General features: G+C 41.3%; 1 protein-coding gene across 1 annotated transcript in view; it reads left to right on the top strand.

Moving 5' to 3' along the window:
* Window positions 1-4,815: 4,815 nt before the first annotated feature.
* The window catches only part of hcn4 (hyperpolarization activated cyclic nucleotide-gated potassium channel 4), a 64,965-nt gene continuing 50,107 nt past the window's right edge, over window positions 4,816-19,673 (top strand). Inside the window, exon 1 of the mRNA XM_030097450.1 lies at window positions 4,816-5,507. Within this exon, the coding sequence (XP_029953310.1) occupies window positions 4,816-5,507 (692 nt within the window). The remainder of the gene's footprint in view (window positions 5,508-19,673) is intronic.

The raw sequence follows: 19,673 nt of genomic DNA, 5'->3' as shown, positions 1-19,673 counted from the left end.
GTTGACCAGTCAGTTCTGCATCCATATTGACTGTCTGAGAGTAAGTAGAATTTTTCAATTTATTTGTCTAATCTAAGTCTATATCTAAGTGTGAAAAATTGAAGCGTTTTCAAGGATTTTGGAGAATTGTGGGAAAAAGAAACAAGTCTGTAACAAATTACAAATGACAAATTGTTTTCGTCATGATTTTAAATCTTTTTTTTAATTTATTTATTCAAGGATTCTTCTGTTGAGACTCATGTGTACTGAGGTTCTGTGTGTAGTCGTTATGAGCGGTAAAAACTGTTAAAGTGGTCACTGATATTTACTAATAGCCTCACTGGGACGTAACATTTGTAACTATATTATCAATAAATGTTGCATTGATGAGTAGTGATCCTGCTGGGTCTCACCTTGAGCTCACCATGATCAAAGTGAACAAAGAAAAGTTGAAATATTTTAAAAAGCTGTAAGGATATTTAAAAGCTAACATAGCAAAAAGCCCCATGTTCCCAAAGTTGGGAATGTTGATTTGAATTTTTTAATTGATGACAAGGTGGGTGTTGAGTTATTCATTTATTGTTTTTTGTTTTTGTTTCTTTTTTATGTATTGGGTTTTCTTTAGTTTTGGATAATGGTATTGTTTGAGAGTAATGTCTGCTACTGGTGTGGAGAATGCACACGAGGGCACCAGCTGGCTGGACATGGTCGGGTGTGTCACTGGGTGTGCAGGTAGAGTCAAGAGCCTGGCCTCGGCAGGTGAGTGGCATCCTGCTACTAAACTGCGTTTGCTTCAGTGCCTGGATGGCTGCCAACACACCACTGGTAGGACTTTTTTTTTGATCTGGTGCATTTGGGTGTTTTATGGTGCACACTTTCAAAACTGGCATGGTTTTCTGGTTTTTAGTTATTTCTTCTCATTTTGAAATTAGAAACACTCTCGGTTAAACTGAGAATCATTACTTGATTTTTCTTTGAAATTGAAAGAATCTTGTTTGTAGTGGAGACAAAAGTTTAATTGTAGGGTTTTAAGCCCTAAAAAAAAGTTGGAAAATTCTTGATTAAATTTCAAATCAAATATGCTGAAATTGGTTTGCTTACGACTACTTCTCAAAGTGTTCAATGCAAGATAGGTGTTTAACTGATGTGTTTTGCATCTTTTTGTTTTCAACTAACGAAACAGTCAATATTTGTTTATCTGATAACATAAAATGGAAAAACAACTGGAGGTATCCAGTATCCTCTGCTGTCATTCTTCCTAAACACAAATAGAACTTGATGGTAGCAAACTCTTTCTACAGTTGCAAAGGACGAACTGGTAACTTCTTTTCCACAAGACTTTGAAAAGTCAAGTCTGAGCTCACATTACTCTATTTGATCCATTATTTCGATTAACAGTATACAGGAGAGAACAAAATCAAAAGGATGGCTCACACCGAATTTTTAGAAAAGGTCAAGAACACCACTATTATTTGTCGACGCGTTACAAGAGTGTTTGTCACACTTTAGTTTGCAAATTTGATCTAAAAATGTAGTGCTTCATCAAATCACACACTGATCTGCTTAGGAGGTTAAGAATATCCACTTCTATCAGAATTCTCTTGTTTGTTTTGCACTGATTAGTGAAGTTTGACCTAAAATCAGTGTTGATGGAACTGTTTCTGAATAAAACAGAAGCTGCGGAGAATAAACAAAGGCTGTTTGTTTCTCTGACAGTAATTCAAGAAGTGTCAAGTGGGGTAGGTCTAATTTTACTCAATCACTCAAATATACTTTCTTCAGTCCATTCCTCCATCTTTTGCATGGCTTCATCCTTCTCAGGATCACACCGGACTGCTGGATCCAGCTTACAGTCGGCGAGGGGCATGATAGAGTGTGGACAGGTCGCCAATCCATAGTCTGACTTGATTTGTGTAACATGTCCATTCACCGTGCTCTAGCACTAACAAACATTAATTTATTTCTCATTTGTTCTGTTTTCAGGATCACCACAGTGGATCACATGATCAATATGTTGGATTTTATACAGCGGGACCTTCTTAATGCAGCAGTTGGGTGTTCTGTGCCTTCTTCTGGGAGATACAGTGTTGGTGGTTGTTGGATTTAAATCATTTCACTCTCCTCACCTCCTTTTACTGTGACCCATTTATGCACTAAGGAGAGTGAAAAAAAACTAACTAGTCAGAGCTCCCTGATGGCCACTTCTTTTGATTGCATTGTTTTTAAATGGCCACAGAGGCATCTTAGGCATTTTTGGGTACCTGATCAAATTGCTTCAAAGGGACTCACCGTGATTCCTAATAACTTTTGACTGTATTTTAAGACCACAGCATTTTTCATTTTCTGGTTTAATTTCTTTCAACTGCAGATAAGAGAGTGGGTACTGAGATAATAAAATAAAATGTATATAGTGTATATACAAGCCACGCACAGTTACCTGAATGGTACATATGCTCAAAGATAAATCAAATAACCCTTTGTTTGATTATTTCCTAAATGATTAATTACGAAAAAAAATACACTAACAATTAAATTATCATTTCTAAAAGAAACATTATTCTCACCATGTAAAAGAAAGAAGCACATATTTGGCATTTTTTTAAGAATCAAAAAAGCCAAAAACGGAGTGACTCATGAATGTGTAATTGTTTTAGACCTCCTGTCATATGCATGTGAAATACCCAGCACAGTAAGGTTAGGACTGTTGATGTGCTTTTCTCTTTCTACAGTAACAAACTAAGGAAAAACATCTGACTCACCCTGTGTTTGACGTTAACCTTTGCAAAGTGGCTACACACAGTGTTCTTCACCTCTGACAGTGCTACACTCGAGGTGTTCTGCTTCAGGAGGCCTGTGATGAGAAGGGACTTGTAATGGTTTAATGTGGGGAGGAAAAAAAAACATTGTTTTCTGTCTGTGAGTGACACCAAGGCTTTCAGTGGATGGGAAACATATTTATGTGCACCTCAAGCTTCTTTCAAGCTGATGCCCCCACCTCATGATTTGGGGCTTGGTGGTTATGTATTCAGTTTTGAACTATGACACAGGCCAGTGACGGACTGGCGACCGGTCCAGTGAATTCTCTGCTTCTCCACTGCTGGCGTCGATAGACTGTCACACTTTGTGACACTACCAGGGGTGAAAGTAGTTATATAGAAAAATAAATTTGATTAGCAAAGTAAAAGTTGCTCCCTCGCTGGAATTTAATGGCACATATTTTCCATAAATAATACACGATAGATTAGATTTCTCTTCAACTTCAACTTAGATCAACACACACACAGCTCTCTGTGTGTGTTATCTTCAGTTATCTTCAAATCAGACCAGATTTGAGCTGGGAATGTCCTTGTTGTGAGGTGAACATCTCGCTCGGAAACTGTTCTGCCACACAATGATGTATTTCAGTATATTCAAAAAAGTTCCTGTTTTCGAATACATTTTGTGCCTCACAGTTCAGTGTTTTTCTTCTATTGTGATGTTGATTTTCTACAATTGCCATATTTTATGAGCAATGATACCGTGAATGAAAAATTCACAATGCAAATCATGCAATGCACTGTTAAATAACACTCTTCTGTTGTTGTATTTTTTGACTTCGATCAGGTTAATAAAAATTATTTTTCTGTTTCACAAAAAAAGGTATCTCACAGTGTTTGCCTTATAAATGACAGAAAAGCTCCAGATTTAGGTAGCTTTCTCTATTTCTGTTGACACCACAAGGAGTGAGATGTATAGTGTAAAAAATAGCTAAGTTGATTAATATTTTTCAAATATCTGGCGCACTTTCAGCAAGAGAACATTGAGTCACACTAATCAAACTAAGCCAGAAGAAAACAGTTCACATTCAGGGAAAAAAAATGCTTTGTCTCAATGTGGACCGTCATCACCTCTTTAAATAATACAAAACCTGAATCGAACAGATAACCACATTAAAGATGACCGCATTTATTCATTGTATTTTGATATGCCTCTGGACACTAACAATATTAAGCAGAAGATCGCGTTTCCAAATCAGCCCGCACGCAGCATCCACTGCATCCGTGTGCGCAAATTACGCAGGAGGTCAGACCGACACGAGGAAGACTAACGAGCCGTTTGGGCTTCGTCCCGATGCAGCCAGCTGCTGGCTTTAACAATGGGCTGGCGTAGCTACCTGTAGCCTTAACTTAGGAGAAGGAGGCAGCGTTTTAAGAATGGGAAGAGCATTCCCCTTTAAACAAGGTGGGCTGAGCTTATTTGCAGTTCTCGCTCCTATGGCAACCCAATAGATCAGCATCATGAATATTCACAATTCACCAAAACGCAGCCCGACTATGGATCAGTGATGTCAGCCGTCCGCGGAACGCTCTACTGTATTTTTGCGTTATTGTGTCGCGCTGTTTGACGGCATCTGGGAAGACATCTGGCGGAAAAGGGCATCCTCCGTCGTGCATGACCTTTCCCCGCTCTCCGTATCACCGTCCGTCGACACGTCTCTCACATGTCACGCTAAGGTGACTTTCAAGCAGTTTTTTCCCACTTTTGCGCACAATGTGGGAACGGCACAAGGATGCACAACGGGGACGCAGTGGCCAAGCGGACCGCCCAGGCTGTGCGTGAGGACATATGCAGGCTGCCAGGTAGTCCAATTATGAGGGAGAGTGTCTCTCATCTGTTTCAGCAGAGCCACGGCGATCCATGTCATGTGCAGCAGGCTTTCTGGGATTCAGATTAGCTCCAGACTGATCGCTCTCACAGACAGACAGGGAGCGCGGGGCTGGTGGCAATAACCGTTACTATCCTGCCAAACAATCTGGATTTATTTTGAATTTTCCTCCGCTGTGTCTCAATGTCATAATGGACAGGTTGCACTCCTCCATGCGTAAAAGGCTCTACAGTTTGCCACAGCACATTGGGCAGAAATCCTCTATCATGGGCGAAGGAGAAGACGCAGACAAGGACACCCGGAGGAAGAGTATTCGCATGAAGCCTCTACCGTCACCGTCGCCGACCTCTGGGGGAAGCTGCAAAGGCATCGGCGAGACCAAAAGTGGGGAGTGTGTGATCATGGAGACGGACATCGGGAGACCGATGAAGACCAGCTCGAACGGAGACTGCCGGAGGTTCCGAGGCAGCCTCTCGTCCATCACGAGTCGGCATGTGCACGACTCGGACTCGGCGGAGGAGAGGCGCCTCATCACCGAGGGGGATGTCACCCCGAGCGAAGAGAGCCCCCCCGGAGCCATCGGTGACGGCCAGCCGGACCAGGGTGCGCAGGGGGCCAGCGGCGGCGGCGGCGGGGGCGCCCAGAACGAGTCTCCAGACCAGCAGTCGGGGTTTATAAAGTTGGATGGCATTGATCAAATTCTGCCGGACGACGAGAGATTATATCAGGCTGGGTTCATACACAGGCAGCTGGGGGCAATGCTTCAACCGGGGGTCAACAAGTTCTCCCTGAGGATGTTTGGAAGTGAAAAGGCGGTGGAACGGGAGCAAGAGCGGGTTAAGTCCGCCGGATTTTGGATAATTCACCCCTACAGTGATTTCAGGTAAGTTTCAACACCTGGCACTTTTCCCTCTCCAAACAGCAAAAGGCTGAGATTGAAGCATCGCATGAACACAGGCCCAGATGTGTCTAGTGTCACTCATTTACTGAAGATGTACATCTGTTAACAAGAAACCTATTCGTTTGCTTTATTCATTTTTTTTTTTCACCCTCATAGCTTATTTTATTTTATTTTTAATTTAGAGGATACAAATCACAAAGTTCAGTGAACTGTCTTATGTTTTTCCACATTCATATAATAATACGTAATGAGGGATTTTTATTTCGTGTAACACAATTAAAGAATTAAATTCATTAGTTTCAGTGAATGCACATATTACTCATGAGGCCTGTAGACATAGTGTGTTATTGAACAAACCACAGATGACACAACCTTTGTTAATTAGGACTATCTTGGGCAGATGCGGTCCAAATGGATATTTAATTGAATCTTATAGACATTTCTCCTCCTGTTTTTAACAAAATCTGCTCCAGGGACATCATTCAGGGCCGATAAGGCTCAGTTATGAGGCCCTCTCTTCACATAAAGCTTCACAACCTTACGTCTTGATTTTCCTGTTGTTTTTTCTTCTCCCACACAAAATACTATATTAGACCAAACATAAGTATTGACTTTGATGCAAGCAAAAAGTTAAAGAGAAATCTGAAATAATTTGCAGAATTTATGTCTGATCTTCAAAATATTGTCTGGAGCAGCAAATCTGAGCATAACAAGTCAAAGACAGCATCTTTCTGCTGACCTGAAGGTTCCTCTTTATTGTTGGTGCCCTTGAGTTTGTTATTGGCTTTATGCTGTGATTCATGGCCACATGGTTGCTCCTGACTGACAAGAAATGCTGGATTCAAGATGATTCTACCAGTTTTTCTGATGACTAAAGTGATAGTCACAAAAACCACATACTAGGAGTGTGTTCGCGTTATTATTAAATGGGACTCTTAAAATGATATGCTTTTGATTGAAGAGTGCTTGGATAATCTGCCTGCCTCAGCCTATCCAGTTAAGTAAATCTTATGAGAAAAAAAAAATTAAATGACATCTCCTAAGCTGGTTTTGTAAGTAGGCGATAACCCTTGGGTTTTGTTTTTTTTTTTAACTTGAGCATATTATCCTGTGGTTCAATATTCCAGGCTAAACTATTGCATTATGAGCTGTGACAACCTTGGCATTTACTCAAACAATAAGTCTTTTACACAACGTTTCAAATCATGTCGACTGTCATTCTTATGTGGTACCGTTTCTCTTTTCCGTGGCAGTGAACGTGTTCTCCGGCGTACTTTGTCTTTCACTGCCTCATGTGAGGGCGTAGTGGCACGCGTTACAGAGGCTTACCTTTAAAAGTAGCTTTGTCTACCTGAAGAATAGGATGTCTGACTTGGAGAGATGTGTGAGTTGCAGTGCGAGTTGCCTCCGAGGCCCGAGATGTCAGTGGAAATGGCTAAATAAGACTCTCCCTAGAATAGCAGACAGACACATTTTTCTGGCAGCACTGACTTCTACCAGCAGATTTTCAATTCAAGATAGACCATTGAATGAACTGCCCAAGTTTTTTTTTTCTTTTTTTGTTAAAGAAAGCAGATCAGGGAGGTGAGACAGTAGAATGAGACGTTTCTGCTCACTGTTACATTTGATTCAGATGCGTCCAGAACCACTCTGCATCCTACTGTCCTCATGCAGCAGTTTGCCGAGGTCCCCTGAGATGAAATCTCTAAAGAAGTTAAGGATGCCTGTCAGTGGAACCACTCGCAGGTTGGCTCAAAACCACTACAGCGTTCAGTGACTGATGTAGAAATCCTCACACGGCGAGGAGGACAGGCCATCAACAGAACGTGAGATCTGCATTAGACAGTTTGCCATTTTTGTTATGCTCCTCCCAGATGGTTGTGTTTCCTCTGACCCCCTCTGCTCTCTTACTCAGTGTGTTAAATGTCATGAGGAAGGGTGATTTGGGGCTTGGGGAGACTGTCCTGATACTGAAAGGTCAGAGATTTGGCACCAGCCATTGGATTTGAAGTGTCTTTGAGCAAGATGCCGAAGCGGGGGACTGTGCTCCACGCTGCACTCATTGAAATAGATGCTCCTGTGACTCTCTCTCAGCAAACTCTACCAAAAACAAACACATAAATATACATACGTGGAAAGAGGATTGATTTTTTTTTTCTTTTGAAGATGAGGGTGACCATCTACTTGTTTGCAGTCTGAGGGTGGATACTGTATATTACCATAATTAAGCATTTTGTTGATCTGAGAGCAATTTGTTGGCGGTGTAAGCATTCAACGCTATGATTTTGTAATCACTCAACGCTGCAATTAAAACCACAGATGTGCTTCTAAGGCAAGGAGGTTAAAAATGTTTGTGAATTTCTCTATGGCCAATATGAATGTGTTGAAGCAGAAAATATACATATTTTTGTAATGTGAAGCACAAAAAGTCCAGTATTTTATGTTTATTGAAATGAGTGACTTAACATTTTTAAACCCATTTGTCAGTGAGGTAACTAAATAGTCTTTGAGTTCACACAGCCGCTATTTTATATTAGAAAATAAAGGCAAAGCATGAGGAAATGAGTTGCCTACATTCTCCAAAATCAGGATCAGGAACAGCTTGAGATGGCTGTAATTACAGGACACGAGGAGATGAGTGGAACCTTTTAATGGGTCCAGAGAGGAGAATGGCCTCTGTGACTAAGAGTTTCATTCCCATGTCTGCATCAAAGCCTGGGCACTATAAGCTCAAATTAGAGTGTCACAAGGAATCACAAAGTCATCACAGAGCTGGAATTCAGCAAAATCTCCTCTTGTCAAGTTTTGTATGATGCTAAGAAGCAAGGGAGGAGCAATATCTTGGAAGGGGGAAAAAGGCAGATTAAAAATGGCATCATAATCCAATCTACGGCCTCGTTTCCAGATCCAAAGCTAAACAGCCTCCTTCCATTCCCAACAAGCGTCTTCCAGCGAGCAGATGTGGTCAGTTAACCGGAGTGCGACTTCTGCAATCAATCTGAAGAAGGGACAAGCCCAAAATAACTGACTGAAATGTGTGGATTCTGTTAAATAAGTTCAGCTCTTACGGATGTGAAGCGCCACATGACCATGAAGGATCTCTGAGGGTTTAATAGGATTGCTGAATTGTACATATGATGGGTGATAATCTCACTGCCCCTTCCGCCCTCTTTCACACTGTTAGGAAGTGTTGGAAGACACATCATTGCTGCATGTCCTTGGTTGTTGAAAATGATCGAGGTTGTGGAATATTTTGGTGCTTGATTGGCAGAATGACGGGATTCACAGAATGGACTTTGTCTCTTCGTCTGACCAGAAAAAAACTCAAAAAACTGGTGATTATTTTCTTACCTGCTCGCATTGAGCTCTTTGAGTGCGTCCTGTCAATGCAGCAGCATTGTGCTGAGTTCTGGATAAATGATGAGGCGCGATATTGGGATGCAGCCCTCTGATCGTGAAAAGCCTTTTAATTATCTTGTGATAAAGGGCCCGGAGGACACATCTGTTTGAAAGTATTCCACATTTCCCAAGAGAGATAGAAAAGAAGATGCCGCACATTAAAAGTTTTTCTTTCATTTTTTTTTTCCCTTTTTCTTTCTTAAACCGCGAAGGCTCTATTAAGCTTTCGAGCCAGTGTTGCCAGCGCTATCAGAGAGGGGGTCGGCTGTCCTGCCGTTTCTGTCAATCAGCTAAATCCCATTGCAACAGTGAGGCGAATCCTCTCTGCAAAGTCCATTTTTGCAGCAACCTTTTATTTCTCACGTGCATCCAGCTTGGTTCATCAAAAAATATCAACCGAGACAGTGATAAGCATAAAGCGTCTGCAGAACACATCTCACAAATTTGTTTTCATTATTTCGTGCATGCACAGGCAGACACAGATAGTTTATTGTTTACTTTGTCAAAAAAAAAAACATTTAACTATTGATTTTACAGTTAAGATATTTTCTTCTCTAAACTGAGTGGTAGCATTTTGATATTCTTCATCAGCTGAAACAGAAAGCATCTTCAGACCCTTCGCACAGCACAAATATAGTCACAGTTTTTGAAACACTAATGTGGAAGGGAGAAACGGCACTTGTACTCAGATTGTCATTACCTTTCCTGAAACATCTGAAAATAATTCCCATTCTTACTTTTTCCTCAATGAATTTCAAGCATCGGTAGTAAATTAGAGCCACAGGCTTGATATACTGTATTCCCACTGTACCGCAGTGTGTGTGTGTCGTCTATGCGAGAGTATTGGATCCGATTGAATAACACCATTCTCTCTTTTAGTCCGGTTGATTATGGTTGATTTGAGAGTGCATTTTGCTATTGATTTGTTTGGGTCTCTTGGGTTCTCGGGCTTTCTGTCAGAGAGTTTATTGAAAAATGAGATGGAGTATCATACATGCTTGGAACAAGGGTGATTGTGCTTCGTGCCGTGCGGTGGCAGGAGTCACAGTGTAGGTCAGCCATACACAAAGGTCAAAATGAGGCAACGGAGAAATGTCAATCTCACAGCCGGCTCCCCGTTTAAAATGCTTTTGACAGATTTTATGCAGTTTTACCAAAACAGTACTGACAGCACAGTCCTTAAGAAATCAGCATGTTTTTGTTTAAATATTTAAACTGGGATCTAAAATACTATGTTCTGCCACAGACTATTTCTGATATCATTAATTGGCGTGGGAAGGTGAGGGCAAAAAGAACTGCTTAAGAACACAGCGGATGAATGACACTCCTTTCCTTGCAGTCTCCATTAAGTAATTCCTCCTTTAATGTAGTGAGGGTAAAACATGGGGATTACAGACGGTTCTGGCTGGGCCTGAAAGTGGGGTAATCAAAATAGGCTGCTGTGCTCATCCACGAATATTAGGAGCCAAGAGATTATTACAGCACAATTTATTTAATGGAGGGAGCCCAGGGAGGATGTGCGTGGCCGGTGGGTGGAAGGTTGCCTGTCATAGTGGCAGAATGATTGAACGCTGCTGCATGACCTCGCCAGGCACACTTGTGTGGGAGTGTGAAATCAGGACACATGATCACAGCTGTAAAATAGTGGTTATTTTCAGGGTTTTTCTTACTGCGTTTTAGTGAATCCCCCCACCACCCGCTTGATGTGTCATTTAATTCAGCCCTGCATTAGGCAAAGAGCCGAGTGTAACCTTGAGAAAGTGATGGTAATCTCGAGGTAAGATTATATTGATTGATTGAACATCATATACATCCTGAAAATGGGAAAAACCCTGCAGGAAGCGTTTCCTGTTAAGTGCCGCATGTCACCCGGCTGGTATGCTTGATGTATTTTGGTCACCTGACAAATGTGATGTTGTGTGTCCTTCCCCCACGCCATCCCCTGCATTGCTACATCAATTTACAGTCCCTCCAGGTGAACACACAGGACACACACCCCGCTTTTTTATTTCACACATTTCTGTCCCACATTCAGTATGTTGGTCAGATGACCACCGTCCCACTGACTACATATGACTGGCTTTCTTATAAATTATTGACATTTCAAGGGGGAGCAATTAAGGAAATCTGTCTTCTTCGTTTTAATTTTAAATTTTTTACATTCTGTTCAGTGTTTTAACTTATCCTATAGCCACGGCCTCTGCATTATTTTAATGGCCCTTTTTTTGAAACAGCAAAGATGAAAGCAGAAATAAATATGTGGTGGTTTGCATTCACCTACATCAGTTCTCAAACATGACACATAACCTCTGAATCACTCTATCGTCATCTGCTGTTATCCTTTTATTAGATGATTAAATTGGCAACTCACGCAGCTGCAAACATACCATAACAATGAAAGAGCAGTTAGTCACGAAAAACCAAGTCACTGGGTTTTTAACATTGAAAGTGGCAAAAAAAAAAAAAAAAAAAAGTTAATAGAATATTTTTTTTAATTCTATAAACATTTTTTTTTTCAATCTGATATTCGTCATGTAATCAGTGTAAATTGAGGGCGACGTCAACATCATTCCCCACCACAAAGGTGTAATCTTCCTGTGATACCCAAGAGGGCATTATTTACTTTGATTATGAGTGCAAAAGTGTTCCAGGCTTCTGCACCATCCCTGAGGTGAAATGAGTTTGAGGGATTTTCTTTTAGTTCCATTTGTTTGAATCATTCGTCTAAGAAGAGTGAGGAATTAGCAGGACAGGAAAAAGGAAAACTGAAACTAAAATGTCCCTCAGATTAGAGCAGTGTCTTTCATGGGCGTTTTCAGCCTGGCTGGAGTGATTAATTAAGAGTGTGTGGGTTAAAATACCTCCTGGAAGCTGCAGTTTTTATTTAGTTGTATCCTAGCCAGGATTCAGGCATGCTATTTATACAAATGTTGTTGAAGTACTGCATACTGCTTCTTTGTTGGTCTTGATTCTGCATTTTGGGGTTTGAAATTTAAATTTGTAAAGGTTAAAAAAAACGGCTCATTTTCCACCTAGATTTGTCATTTAGGTTGGGGAAAGTGGAACATTTGATGAGATCTGACTTTAATTTAGGCAAAAACAAATGTAGGTATTTAACTTGTTGAATATATGAACCAAATTGAGACTTCTCCTATGCTGACCCCTGCATGCTGCAGCACCAACCCATTCAATTCACCTTACAGACATCCTGCTATATCTAGTACATACAGCTTGACCTTTTCAGCCCTGCCTGGGTCCCAGGTGGATTCTCACACCACTTGTCTTCCTGAAATTGGATTGTCCCCCCCCCCACCTCACCCCACCCCAACCTAGACAGGAAATGACCACGTTGTGAAAGTGGCACCAGCGTGCCGCTCCAGGGGTTGAACACACCGTGAGAAACATCATTATGAAGAAAACATTTAAATTTTATGTGAGAATGTCATTACAAAGTCAGCTACACGGGTAAATTCCATTAGGCCCTGAGCCAATTAGTAGAATGTGCCAGAAACAATAGGTGTAGATTAAGAAGGTGGACAAAGTCGCATAGCTTTTTACGACTGACCAAGACTGTTGCTGCTTTTTATAGTTCTAAATTTTCAATTCTTTCATATTTTTCTTCTAGCTTTATTATCTAACACTGTAAAAACTAGTAGTAACATAACAATAACGGAATGCAAAATGTGTTTAAGTTGTATTTATGTGGTTTTATAATGCAAAAGTCATGTAAAATCTTCATGAGATTCACATGTAAGACAGATTAGATTAGTTAATGCACCTGTGATTGTTCTCCCATCGCTATCGTCACTTTCTCCAGCCATCTGCGCAGACACATGGTGAGGGGTTTCCTTTGGGGGGGGGGGGGCTCTTATTGCAGTTTCTCCTCGCAAATGTATAGAAAATCCAAAGTGCTTTGGAAACAGTGGGGCATCCACTCAGTGCGGACCGGACTCCAGCGCGCTGAATAAAGTGCTCTGTGTGTCGCTGGCGTGATTCACAGGAAATACTTCCCAGGATCAATGTGTTTGGCCTGGCCCCGCCACACGCTGGGTGTCTTGAAGACTCAGACAAATGGGTGGATTATGAGACATGCAGTGGTGAGAGACAGACTGTTCGCCCTCCTCTGCCATGGAGCTCGGCGCTCCTGATTTATTGGCGCCATCACCATAGTCCGTGGCATGTTCGTTTTGTTTCCGTGCCACATTTTCTAACGAGTCACTCTGTTTCTGATTGAATAGTGAGGCTGTAGCAGAGATGGTTAATATAAATCCAAACTGGGAAAAAAAATAAAAATGGACCGTATCAAAATGTACAGTCAAGTAATTATCAGGCTAACAAATAAATCCTTTCCTGTTTAAGAGTCTCCTGCTTCTGCTTACTCATGCAAACCAATAACAATCAGATAAACTGCATCTCTTCTCCAATTTTGATCTCATTTCATGCTCAGTGTGTTTGCTGACTGGTTAAAATCATCTCTTAAGCCACGGTGCGTTTGTTCTTACTTTACTTTTATTTTTTTTAAACACAGCCTGGAAAATCATGTTTGAATTAAAGATTACCACACTGTCAGTGTCACCTCAAACTGTTTCTCCTTCTCACTTCGCTCTGTCTCTGAGTCCTCACTGTGTAAACACAGTCCTAGTTTTTTTTTTTCTTTGTGTGTGTGTGTGCTGCTTTCACATTTTGTTTCCACTTATTCATTTATTTATTTTAGTTTTCATATCCCTACTCTTCCTGTCACCCTCTGACCCCGGATCTCCGGTCTGGAGATGGATCGGAAAAGCTTTCGCTGTGACTGCTGGATATAATGGCTCGCCGCCGCCGCCACCGCCGCCACCGCCGCAGCCACAACCAAGGGCACGAGGACACGGCGTAGCGCTGCGACCGGTCCCGGGTATTACACAGTGCATTATCTTAGCACTTCATCTGTGGTGAGAGAAAGCCCAGTGCTCCATTTTCCTTTGTCTCGCTCTTCTCCGGCGAGGAGAGGGATTTAGTGGTTTCACTGGGAGAAGTGGCACCGGCCAGTGTTTTCTTCCACCGCGCTCTGCGTCTGGCTGTCAGGACACCCCTCTGACATGACCCCAAGGACCTTGCGGAAGATAACAAGGCATCATGATGAAACACAGATGCAATTAGTGGTGGTATGACAGCCCACGAAGCAGATACTGGCACATGGTGGTGGGATAAGCGCTCGTTCGTGGCACTGGCCGGAGCGCTCCCTGTCCTCTCTGTGTCTTCTACGACTCCGTCAATCCCCGCATTTTTATTTTAAACCCCTCTCAGGGTTTTCTAATGTTGCTACTGTAGACTACCACTGCAAACACTTCTATTCCAGTGAGCAGATAGGAAGCTGCAAAGGTCTCCTGCCAACTCTAAAGCCTCTCCAGAAAGCGCTTGAAGAAGATCTCAGTGGTTTGAAAGGAGGACAGGAAACACGCGTCTCGGCCACTTCAGAGCATTCTTCTCAGTGGGCCCCCGACTCCCTGATTATATCTAGTCAGTTTGCTAAGTGGCACTAGTGATTTCATGATTTAGTCAGAGCTTTCAAGTGCACACTTCTGAGCTGTTCAAACATCAGAGCAAATTTAGGCTGGACGTCTTTCAGCGAGTGGATGTGGGTCATGTTCCTGAACGCTGACACTATGGCTTTTAGACGGTTCCCCCGAGACGGTCGTTTGGCTCTGGAGCTTCTTTCATGCCGTGTCTCTGAATCTGAATGAAGAGAAACAAGAGAGAAAACATCAAATGACATTAAAATGTTGAGATGATTGTTCCGATTCTTATGAAGCTATTAGTAGAAAATTGACATTTTAAAATCATGGTTTTTGTCTCAGAAGACTTTTTGGTGACTATTCAGATCATTTCACTTCAGCTGCTGATTGAACAAAACACATTTTATCACTGTCATGAAAATGATTTAATTTTTGCAGTCCTTTGTAGAATGCCTTTAGAAGCTATTGGTTTAAGAAAAATAAAAACGAAAAATCTTTCTTCTCTTGGAATTTACGAAAATTCATGGAAAATAGTTTGATGGTATCATTCATTATAAATCATAGCTGTAGCCTTCATATGAAGTCCAATTACATCCTGTTTCATGCTATAGTTTCTCTTTTTTAGTATCTCAAACCCTTTTAAATAAACAAATAAAAATACTGTATATTACTGTACAAACTAACATTCTGTAGTGATGTACACATGAGAATTAAAAAAAAATTATCTGATAAATAAAATCCACGCTTTGTAAAATGCCAATGTAAAATGACAATTACTATTGTCAGCAGAGGAAAATACAGTTTTTTTTCAGAACCCCATGATATGAACAAAAAACAGCCAAAACAGTGAGAACTTCCTTTTTCTTCGTCTTTTTTTTTTTTTTTTTTTTTTTTACATTCGTTCAACATCATCATTCTCACTTTTCAGAGAGAATCAAAATATCTACTTTCTTTGGTCGCAGGGTACTCTCAACCTTTTATTCTAGTCATGACGTCAATAAGCGCATCCATAGACATCCGACTACAAAACAAAAACACAATTTCCATATTTCCACGTGTCGCACCGGATGTGATAAACAGTTTTAGGCTCGGTTGATGTTTTCACTGCATCAGTCATGACGTTGTGTGTAGCGTCTCCCTTCTCTTGGCTGCGTTGAATAACAGTTCCAGACAGAGCTTTAGAGGTGAATGAAAAACCGTACCCTGCACTCTTATCTTGATGTACCTCCAGTAGAACTACTTGTAATCTTATTTATGGATCTCTTTTAGCGGTGTTAGGTAAGGTTGACTCCTTTCAGTTGATTTTGCTTTTCCTCTCCCCTCTGTAGGTATTTAGAAAATCCCTCTGTTTTCTCTTAGCCTAAGGTTGGGGAGATTTGCCTCTACCTCTGATGAAATCTTCTTAACCTGGGTTTGATAAAACAGCGTGCTTCACCTAAATATAGCCACCTGCGACTGCACAGCCCCAGAGTCAGTGATGTGCTAGCAGTGTGCCTGCTGGCTGTGCTTAGGAAAGACAGTGCCGTTATGACAGTTCATTGGAGCGGGTGACAACAAAAATAGGATTAACCCTTTGAACCCGACTCTTTTTCGTCCTAGACACCTAAATTTAGCTGTGTTCGCCAGCTGGATTGTTTTAACCAAATGGTTTTTCATTTAGAGAAAATACAGGCTTTGTTTTTTTCTTTTTGGTTACAGATATTCTCCTGTTCGGTAGAGAATACCATCCTTCATGTACCTGTGGCGAACTGATGTAAAACTGAAGAAGGGTTGATAAAAGACTTGATAAAACTGTGGTCGTGTCACTTATGTGTTGAGTTGAATGGTGATTCAGAGCTGCTCACGTTGAATTGGACTTTGATGGCTTGAAATGTCACCAAACAACTTCACGTTACCCTGATCTGCAACACATTAGCATTAAAAACAATATCACTGCTCATCGTAATGTTCTTCATTTCTATATCAAAAGAAAAGCTTATCTACTGTATGTAAAAGTTGTTTTTGTAATATCATATCTTTATCAAAATAATAAAACACCTAATTACAAAATGATATGATGTGTCTGAAGGATATATTTGGAAAGAGAATCCGGTGAAAATGTATTTGGAAAAATTCTACAGTAGTGATTTGCCACAATCACAATTAAAAAGCTGGATCGCAATAGTTGAGCCAGTAAATTGTGTTCCGGTCGAAAAGTTTGTCTGTCACCTTATTGATATCCAGCGCAGCCGCACCAAGATCTCTCCTCCATCAACGAATAACCCAGGATGCAGACGCGGTCAAAATCATTGGAATATATTGGTCACTTTATTGATCAATATGTTGTGTCGCTGTCATTGTGTAACTCGCTGTGCGGTGGACGCAGCTGATGTGTAAACAGCATGATGGAGCCAGTGTTTCTGATCTACGGGATCCTGTGCTCACTGTCTTGCTAACTGTTGACTGCAGCAGCGATAGTAACGGGAGTAGTACTTGCCACCCTGTTCGCAGCTCACGAATGATCAGGAAGTAAATATAGCCGATGGTGTGTCCTGGACGAGTGAACTTGTCATATAAGAAAAGATAGGATGAAAGTCTGTTGTAAATAAGAACCAAAAAGCTGAACACTCTGTAAATTGATTTACTTTCATCATTTTTCAGCAGGTTATTAAAGCTGTTTGGTGTTTGTAATTTTATTCATGTTGAAAAGAGCTCTCTCATATGCATGTGCCATTTTTTGCATGCATTCTAATTAATTACATAGATTTTTTTTTAATTTTTGTTGTGAAAAAATTATTTATTCAATCAAGCCCATTTCCTAATATTTAACGTACACGACGTTGGTTAATGCCCTTGTGGATGTTTGGTGTGAAGAGACCTCCTGTTTGTGTCCTGCTCCCATTCAGTCAGCACGGCGCAGAATGGAGTTCGGCACTGTTTAAATTCCGTCTCCTACTTGTACCTGACATGACGGATGATCTGCTGCCATGCTCTTCCATCAGCCTCCCAGCGTGGTCGCCAGGAGATAGACATCTCTACACGGGAAATGTAAACAAACGCAAGCACACATGCATGCTCACACACGAGCATATGCTCCCTGTAGATCCTCAGCAGACCTATATATAAATAGATAAATATATTTATACGTATACCCATTCTGGCTTCCTCCCAGTCAATTTAAACAGAGGCTGCCCTGAAAGGTAAACGTGTGTGCTCATCCCGAGCCGTTTGCCGTGGCTTTCGCAGCCTCTTTTCAGGTAGCCAGGCTGGCCGGCCGGGTGAGGAGAATGAGAAAGGCTTATCGTGTAGTCAGATGCACTCTGAGGATGACAACGTGTTCTCCTTTGTCCCTGGTCACCCCACCAGGGAGCAGAGAGGCCCGTGGCTCCGTCCCTGCAGACGGCGAAATGTCAGGGCTCCCTTCATCAGTACAGTGAACCCTCAGCATCTCAAGTTAGGTGTGAGCTATCCCGCTGCTTCACTTTCGATTATTCTCTAAAGCGCTGCTGATGCAAAGCGCGTTAACTGATATTCCTCTTTGTAGTAAGATTACAGAGTTTTGGGATGTTCCTCTCGCTATCAGATGCTTTCACCTGATATCTCACGTTATCTGAAAAAGGCTTTCTTAGATGTGTTTATTCTTTAGGTCTCACAACCAAGGCTTTATGCAAATTGGATTTTTGCAACTATCAAACACAAAAGTTGTGTTTAATTCTCATCATATGCTCATTACACAGGAACGGGACTTTTTATTCCATTTTATCTTTCGGTTTTTCATGTTGCCAGTTTGTGTTTGTTGTGTTTCATTTGGATCACACAATACTGGAGCCAAAAGGAAAAAGAAGAGTTGAAATAAATGGACAGAATATCCAACATTTCTCTCTTGGAAATAGCTCCTCTATTTCACCAGGTTGTGATATTATTTTAATTTTAGTTCATGGAAAGTGGAATCCCACCAAACAGCTTCATTTAGGACACAGACACACAGATGTGGGAGAGTTTAATGCCTTTGAACTGTCCGCCCAACATCCCACAGTCGTCCAACTGTATTTATAGACGGACGTTCTTCTGTGTCAGGGTCCTAGTGCATAATAAAACACAGTAAATGGATCCCTGCTATGTTTAGGTGGCCTGACCTCCATTAGGAGGCAACCGCAAGAGTGAAAAGGAGGAATCATGAGCATTTACTCTGCACATGCATGCATGCAAACACACTCACACACATGCACGCAAACATGCACGTTGAACCACAATCAATGGCTTTTGTACGAAAAAGACAACGCTGAAAAGGCTTCAAGATTTCCACACTTGTATGTTTTTTAGAAGCTGACATCATTTCTCACGCAAAATTAAAACTAGTTAAACATTACAATTAAATGTATTCAATATTAATCATATGGATGAGTGAGACAGGAACTGGATGCAATCACAATTAAACAAAAATTTGTTCTGCTAATTTTTAAAACAGACTGAACCAAAATATTAACACAAATAGTGGCTTTGTACTCCTGATTTCCTGCAACTATAATTCACCCATTGTTGAGTAAATTTGAAAAATGGACATATAGTGATGTTTTTATTTTGCAGAGAAATCAAAAAATGCAAGTTATTAAGTCAGATCTGTATCATGCAAATTGGAAGACACGCCAGTTAAAATATGCCTCCCATCTCTGGGCTGATTCTCTCATTTGAATGTTCTGAAGCAAAATGGAAAACCATTTTATGTCCAGATGAGGTCAGATCTGAAGTTGTCTGTTTGGGGAACCACCAACGTCCAAAGTCCTCCGGACTGATGAGAAAAGCTTTGATCAGGATTGAACCCAGTTCAAAAGCAGGATCCTCGTCTACAGTCGATGAAGGCCAAAATCAGTGAATCTTCACATTGCATGTACCGTCTCAACCTTTTTCGAGGTGGAATTGTATGTAACAATGCCACAGTGTGATTTATGTTTCCCATTTCAGTTTCAACACACAGTTCCTCTCATATCGAGAAAGGCGCTTCGCCACATTAAGCACACAGCAGCTGCTGTTAATCCCACCAATCCCGACGCTTCTACACGCGAGTGCGGCTCTATCAAACAGGTGGCAGCAGGATGCGCTGAGCCAGAGTGCCGTCCTGAGGTCTTAAACAGCATTCTGTCTTGTTATTATTGGTCCAGTGATGTTCGGGAGCTCGCTGTCTTCTGCTGCTATCCTCATGCTGTTTCCAAACTCCTGTCATTCATGGAGAATTATTTCCCTCCTGGCAGGCGGTTTCTTCACTTTCACAGAAGCC

This window comes from Salarias fasciatus, chromosome 1 (genome assembly GCF_902148845.1).
Source record: "Salarias fasciatus chromosome 1, fSalaFa1.1, whole genome shotgun sequence".
Lineage (NCBI taxonomy): Eukaryota > Metazoa > Chordata > Actinopteri > Blenniiformes > Blenniidae > Salarias > Salarias fasciatus.
Note: the sequence above shows the minus strand (reverse complement) of the source record. Positions and strands in the feature narration are given on the sequence as shown.